We start from the raw sequence: 7,500 nt of genomic DNA, 5'->3' as shown, positions 1-7,500 counted from the left end.
GTAGATCATGTAAAATTGGGCTGTAGTCCCGTCCTGTCTGCAAAGGGAATTGTAGAGTTCCCTTCTCAAAAACTGTGCTGTGGTCTTTGTCCTATTAAAAAATCCAGAATTCCTCCTCCTGATTTAATAACAGTAACTCTATATCTACCGGAAGATTTTCTTCTTTTCATCTTCCTTTAAAAGGTCAATTCTGAGAAAGGGTTAGGGTTACCAGTCTAAGATTATTTTATTATATTTCTTCTCTGCATATCGTATTGAGATGCTTAACCCATTGACTCCCAGGGGTTCCCCATTGATGAGTATAATCGTCTAGCGTTAGACATGGTAAAATACTACATGTAAGTCTGGCCAGTTTAGGCCAGTTTGGATGTCAAAGGGGAAGTGATTATAAATATCCTTATTTACCTGAAATCACTTGCCTAAGGATATTTGCATGTGACCTTGAGCAAACAATCTTTGAAAGATAGACTACTAGGAACTTTAAATAGTTTTAATCTTCAAGAATATTTTGAGTCTTCAAAGATTAAGAAAATAATTTTCAAAGATCCTGGGAGATTTTTCATTGGGTCTGGGATATATAATTATATAAGGACTTGTCTGCACTACATGATATGTAGTGCTTTTTGATAAAAAATATTTTGCATTTCTCAATTGACACAAAAATGGCAGCCCTTTTCCGTGTTTTTTGCAGTGGAGATTGCTCCCAAGTCATCTGCTGCTGCTGTTAAAGATGAAGCAAATGAAGTGAGTGTATTGTACTTGAATGTTTTATAATTATGCTTTTCATATTATTATTTTGATATTCCAGTGATAGTGTATACTGAATAAAATATTTTCAATCAAAAGGATGAGTTTGGGGGCAAAGACTATCGTAAACTGATAAATCTGAAAGGGGACCATGCCTCAAGACCCCTCTGGGTGGTGAGTTATACTGAATAAGCTTATTTGAGAACCTTTTATTACAAGCGTACACTTCTTGATGCAGTGAATTGGAGGCAATTTTGCCAAATGGCAAAATGCGCATCAAAAACTTAACTCTAACTTTTTTAGATCACCAGCAACCCAAAACCCTAAAACCCAATTAACTGTATAGTTTCTATGCCAATCTCCTATTAAAGACTTCACCACCACCTTCTGATATCTCTAGTTTTCTTTAACTTCATGGTTATATCAGAAACCAACTGAAATGAAAATGCAAAGCTTTTTGCCTAAATGCCAGGATTTTTTTTAATTTTTGCATAGCCTTTTATTTTATTTAAGATATTAAACCATTGATCACAGGAGTAAGTTTGACTTCTTAAGATAAGGTGTTGGCATATAGAGTACTGGTAATTTTGAGTTCATTTGTTTTTTTTTCTTGGCATAGTTATAATAAATTATTTTTTTCAACAGGCACCTGATGGACACATTTTTTTAGAGTCTTTTTCTCCTGTGTACAAACATGCTCATGATTTTCTCATCGCTATTTCAGAGGTATGTGCAGACATAAACATGTAAAAGCCCTTGTAACGGAACATGTGCATATTGTAGAAATAGGAATTTTGAAAAGATCAGTGCAGAAAGAAACCTTAACATGCTTGTTTCTGAAGTTCAAAGAAATAGTTAAATTTAAAATCATGTTTTAATTAGTAAATTCATGCTTTTTTTTTTCTTTTAATCTTTTGTCAATTGTCAATGATGATTGAATTCTCTTTCTTCACAGCCTGTTTGTAGACCAGAGCATATCCATGAATACAGGTATGCATGTGGAGAAAATGTGTCAAATAATTTGGTTATTTCAATTTTTGGTTTTTAGTGATGGGATAAGCAGTTATTAATGTTTGCATAGCTGCAATAGAATGGAGGTCTTGGTTTGACACCAACATGGCATGCAGCTTTGACATCAAAATTTAATTTTATCTTGAGAATAAGATGATTAAGGTATATTATTCACAGTATGAAAGAAATTTGTGAGATGGCATTTTAAGCATAATTAGCCCTTCAGCAGTGGTGGAGAATGAAATGAAATGTCAACTTATGGATCTTTAATTCGTATGGTGGCACTAATTTGCCCATTATCCACTTTGTTTGATAAAACCAAAGTTTTGTTTTTCATCTCTCAGTACCGTTTCTGTTTCATTTCTGGTTGATGCAGCCAGCACCGTTTCTTTAGAAACCTAGAAACCACAACGTATATATTCACTTTTAGATATTTGTTCTCGTTTTGGGTGTTATTTGTACTCTGCTGACTTCAGTTGAATTATAATAAAATGATATTGTAATAAATTTACCGGTATTAATTTTAATAATTTTCTTATCAATTCACTGTCTTACTGACATACCATATCTTCTTGGGCCCTGCTGTTAGTGTGTCATTTTTATGGTCCAATTGTTGTAAGGTACAGTACATTCAAGAAGACTGTACACATTAAAAGATTCCACAGTAAGGTACTGGCTCTCACTTGTTTTAACTACATTATACAGATCATTCGACTAAAACTTTTTTCAAAGACCTGAAAACCTTCTAAAAGGTCCAAAAGGCTTTTTTTTTTTTAATTACACTATTACACTTTTTGTTGTAGGCTGACTGCATATTCACTGTATGCTGCTGTATCTGTTGGTCTTCAGGTAAAGAATTAGAACATTCTTTCAGTCACACTCTGATGGCCTGCAAAATCAATGTGATGACTGCAAACATGGTTTAATTTTTTAGCTTCTTAATGAAATTAATACATTTTTTTTAAAAATCCAGACAAGTGATATCATTGAATATTTGCGTCGCCTGAGCAAGACTACAATTCCTGATGGAATAATCCAGTTTATTAAGGTGTGTTGTAATCTTCTTAACTGAAAATAAAATTATTGTTGTAGTTTTGAACTTATAGTTGCATAGTCTTTACAAAAATAAAAGAAATCCTTAATCCTTTTTTATTATTTTACTGTTTGCCTTTTTCTAGATCTGCACACTAAGCTATGGCAAAGTGAAACTGGTATTGAAACACAACAGATACTTTGTTGAGAGCAACTTTCCAGTGAGTAATATAAGAATGTGATGCTGGTTGTAGGTACAAATGTATGTAAAGGAGAATGAAGGGGTAGTTTCTAAAGAAACTGTGGTGCTGCGTCGGTGGGGAAGTAGTATACAAAAATTTGGTTTTATCAACGGAGTTGATAATGTAAATTGGCCACCGTACAGAGATTCTAAAAGCTGACGTTTCGAGCGTTAGCCCTTCATCAGAGCGAATCGAGGGATTATGGGTTACGTGTAGTTTTTATAGTAGAGTAGGAGCTACGCTATTGGTGGTAACATGGCATCGTGAAAAATAGGAATATATTAGTTAAATGAAAAGCGTTCATAGCGTTCGTAAATACCCTGAGGATTAAGGGTGCCGATTTGAAAGATGAATTTTTGTTCCAGATTCTTGCGGCTTTCCGTCGTACTTAGATGTAGGGAAAGGCCGCAGATAGCCATGTGTTTTTTGGAGTGGTTAGGCAGGTTAAAATGGCGAGCGACTGGCTTGGATGCATCCTTGTCATTCTTCTCAACATCGCGAAGGTGTTCGCGGAATCGGTCACCTAGTCGTCTACCTGTCTCACCAATGTATAATTTATTGCATAACGTACAGGTTATGCAATAAATGACATTTGCGGAGGTACATGTGAAACGATCAGTGATCTTAACAGATGGCTTAGGTCCCGATATCTTGCTAGTTACCGGGTTGCCTTATAAGGCAAACCCAGTCGAGGTCTACGTTTAGTTTGTTTGTTTTCTTTTTTTTTTTTTTTTCGTTTTTTTTTTTTTTTTTTTTTTTTCCGTGTCGGTAAAAGTCTTGCCTGTCACTCCCCTGGTAAGTAGTGTCTTTGTGTATAGAGCCTTCTGCGCGTATTTTCTTAGGATCGAGAGGGTAGTGGAACTGCGTAGATTTCTCTTGTGGACACAGTAGAATCATTAACTTAGCCTGCAATGGCGTCGAAAGTCATGCAACGCGAATGGCGTTTTAGTGGATCCTTAAACAAAATATACCCTTATGGAGCTCAATAATGGAAAGTCAGTTGGATAAACTAGGCATGAATCTCAAAAGCGACGAGTACTGGACTTCGACAACAATCTATCACCCGTCGAGACGAAATCAAAGTGAGCAGTATTTACCTGAAGTACATGGTAATTTGACACAATTGAGTTTCTTGTCTTCACGCACGCAATCAAATAGGAAGAGGTTTTCGCCTCTAAGAGCAAATATGTTGTTTGTTTCAATAAAATTTTCGCTGGAAAAGGATTCTGTGGTATTTTCTGCCTTTGTGAATTATAATATCATGTTGTGTATTGAATTTTCGAGCTTAAGGTTCAAATGTGATATGGGAGAAGTTTTTTAGTATTGCTCTGTAAGCAGGAAGGGTTCACAGGCCTGTTGGAAGCGTGCTTGAGTTTCAACAAAATGAGCCCCAAAATCAGTGAAAACTTGTGACGCAGATGAATAATAAAGTAGCTGCTATTTCCAAAATGATGGAATTACCTGGTGATAAATCACGTCGTACACGTCTTGGAGAGTAAATTTTGACTTTGCATAAACAAGAGTTGGGCGATTGTGATCTTTGTTTTGACTTCGCTCATCTCATTGTCAAACTTTATCACACTTGACAGAAAAAGAAACTTACAAAAACCCGGTATCTTGGGCATATGAATTACGGGGTGGTGACTTCTTTGCCTAAAAGAAACTCACTTAACGAAACTGTCCTTTTTCAAACAACAACAAGGATTCAAACAGCTTCAATTCTTACAGAGTTCGATAAAACATGCGGTGGGGCAACCAAAGCGATGGGAGCTGTGTTGGGGTTTCAGTGTGAAAGTACAAACGGCTACTAACACTCTTATAACTCTTTTTTCATTATTATTTTACTAACCCACAGTCTGCAGTCTGCATTTTACCCTCAGTCTGCATATTATCCCTGGTCTGCAGTCTGCAGTCTGCGTTTTACACTGACCGGTTATTTGAGTGGTTTTTGGCAACAGAGGTTAATTATTCGTAATGCGATCGCTTCCGTTGCCGTTAGCAATGGGTCGCAAATTTGACACTTTTATCGCATTATCACATTACGCATTGAACCACGTTATCTATTATTCCTAAAAATCTAAAAATATTCGTGCCTTATCAGTTTTCGGTCGAATTTATGTCCAAGAAGGCAGATAAATTGCAGAAAATATTAGTTTTGCATCCAAAAATTCGTAATCAACGCTAAAATGACCAAATTTTGCCTAGAAAACATATTTTACTGTTATTTTTCTTAAATTTTTTCGTTCAACTTTCGCTTTTATAAAATGTTTCAGTTTTCTGTAAATAAGTTATATGCTGTTGGAAAGCTTATTTTCTTAGCTTTAAAATGATGTATTTTTTCCCCCTAACTTAAATATTTTTCTCGCGGTTGGGAAAGTAGGAAGAAGAGTTAGGCCAGTAGCCAGGTTTTTAACCTCAGAAAAGGATCTGTTTCGTCGTACGAACGTGTGAGGACCTGTTAATTACCTTTTGGTTAGTTTTTGCAAGCCCGGGGGGGGGGGGGGGGGACTCCCATATGAAACAGACGGGGATGCTCGTCGTCTCGCTTAGGGGTGTAAATTTTGGATTTTGGTCTCGCTTAGGGTGTTTCGGGCAAAGCGCCAAAGCCGCCAAGGTCAAAATTTGCTTAAGTCACGCCCAGATTGGTCTCCTTTAGGAGTCACAAAAAGCTTGAGCCACGCCCAGATGGTCTCCTTCAGGGGTTAAATTTAAAATTTCCGACTAGCATCCCCGTGTGTTCCATATGGGAGTCCCCCCCCCACCTCCAGGGCTGCACGTACCACAGGCAACCCAGTGTACCCTCACGGAGGGTCTAGTTTTAACAATGAAAAGACAAGTTTTGCATCGTGAGATCTGTATTGCAAATAACAATTATTATTGTGCAAGAACCTTGAAAAATTTTTTACTGTGAAATTAAATCTGCTTTCCCTAACATTTTGTTATACATGTTAATTAACTGTGTTTTGTTGTTTAAAATGCTTTTTAGAAGACATTGTAATCATAGCTGTCTCCTGATTTGACAGGAAGTTCTACAGCATCTTTTGCAAGATTCTGCAGTTGAGAAATGCCGCAAACGAACAGGTGAAGACCTTGAACTTGGTTTAGGGGAGGATCAACTTATGAAGTCGACTGTTGGAGGAAAGTCGTCATTGAAGGTAGAGACTGATCATAGTCTAATAATTATGATATTAATTATTGTATTAAATCTTATTATACATTGCACTCACTATCTTAAATCTGATTGGCTAAGAACTTAAGAGTAATTTGGGGAGTCTGTCGTTATGCGCACCCCTTGCATTCCCAAGATTCCGACCTCTAGTTGATTATTACAGTCACTGTAACAGTAGAAAACTTTTCCTTGTTTGAAAAGAATAAAATGTTGGTTTATCATCATGACAGTACTTTTGTGTCTTGATTTCGCTAAAACTGCATATCATATAATCATTATCATCATTATTATCAATTAATATTATCATCATCATCTCATCGTTATCAGCTTCATTATGAGTATACTATTATTAAATTCAGTTTTTGTGATGTCCTGAATCAGCCTTGGCTCAGATTTTACCTTGATCAGAGTCAGCAGATAGAGAGACATGAATTATTTATAATGATTCGTCAGTCAGGTGGAATTTATGAGGTATATTTTTGGACAATGAAACAGCGAAACAAAACACCAATTAACACCATGTATGACCCCACCATACATTGAATACTAACCAGCAAAGGTTGGATTGTTTTAGGCCTAATTAGACGTTATTGCTCTAAATCTTAATCTCAGTCTTAATTTAATCTGAACCCTAATCTTAATCTCAAGGAATTAGGAGCAATAATGTTTTAGGTCTAATTAGGCCAAAAATGATATTCAAGCTCAAATCCAACCTTTGTCGGTTAGTATTCCATGTATGGTTGGGTCATACATGGTGTTTGGTGTTTCATTTCATGGTTTATTAATGACTATATTTTTTACCAATAATGTACTTTTTAATGTAGCTGAACAAACCACAGGAATCTAATGGAAATTCTTCCCAAGCAAATGAACAGGTACACATGGAATAATCTTATTGCCCTTATTGCCTAATAATGTTACTACTGTTACAGTAGCAACTTATGTTGCATAAGAGTGTTTGATTACAATATGGTCAGGGTTCTCTGGAGAATTTTGAACAGCCATTGCTGTGCTATTTTCGGCCCTAACACTGCAAGTGATTGACTCAATGATCTACTGATCCAGACGGTTTGTTAGCTGTAACACTTTCAAGTGACGCATGTGACAGGTGTTACGGGTTACAGGTTCAGTTGAGAACCCTGAATGGGTTACCTTATTTGCATTGACAATGCAAGTGATGATGAATCAAGAATGTTAATGAGAGCTTTTTTGTGCTAGTTACTCCTTTGGATTGCTTTCACTGCATTTTACAACTTACAGAAACACATCAATTCAGATAAATAAGCAGGAGCTAATTTT

General features: G+C 36.2%; 1 protein-coding gene and 1 long non-coding RNA gene across 3 annotated transcripts in view; one reads left to right on the top strand and one right to left on the bottom strand.

Moving 5' to 3' along the window:
- LOC137968017 (general transcription and DNA repair factor IIH helicase/translocase subunit XPB-like) overlaps nt 1-7,500 on the top strand; it is a 34,223-nt gene that overhangs the window by 3,174 nt on the left and 23,549 nt on the right. For both annotated transcript variants that reach the window (XM_068814628.1, XM_068814627.1), the window contains exons 4-12: nt 692-744; nt 847-921; nt 1,393-1,473; nt 1,703-1,737; nt 2,562-2,607; nt 2,732-2,806; nt 2,937-3,011; nt 6,056-6,187; nt 7,026-7,076. In XM_068814628.1, the coding sequence (XP_068670729.1) occupies nt 692-744; nt 847-921; nt 1,393-1,473; nt 1,703-1,737; nt 2,562-2,607; nt 2,732-2,806; nt 2,937-3,011; nt 6,056-6,187; nt 7,026-7,076 (623 nt within the window). The remainder of the gene's footprint in view (nt 1-691; nt 745-846; nt 922-1,392; nt 1,474-1,702; nt 1,738-2,561; nt 2,608-2,731; nt 2,807-2,936; nt 3,012-6,055; nt 6,188-7,025; nt 7,077-7,500) is intronic.
- The window catches only part of LOC137968028 (uncharacterized), a 99,067-nt gene continuing 95,305 nt past the window's right edge, over nt 3,739-7,500 (bottom strand). The window contains exon 2 of the long non-coding RNA XR_011116612.1: nt 3,739-4,204. This is a non-coding gene — a long non-coding RNA (uncharacterized lncRNA). The remainder of the gene's footprint in view (nt 4,205-7,500) is intronic.

The sequence above is a fragment of the Montipora foliosa genome, chromosome 8 (assembly GCF_036669935.1).
Source record: "Montipora foliosa isolate CH-2021 chromosome 8, ASM3666993v2, whole genome shotgun sequence".
In the NCBI taxonomy this organism is placed as follows: Eukaryota; Metazoa; Cnidaria; class Anthozoa; order Scleractinia; family Acroporidae; genus Montipora; species Montipora foliosa.
The sequence above is the reverse complement of the archived record's forward strand: the minus strand, read 5'-3'. Positions and strand labels throughout refer to the sequence as shown.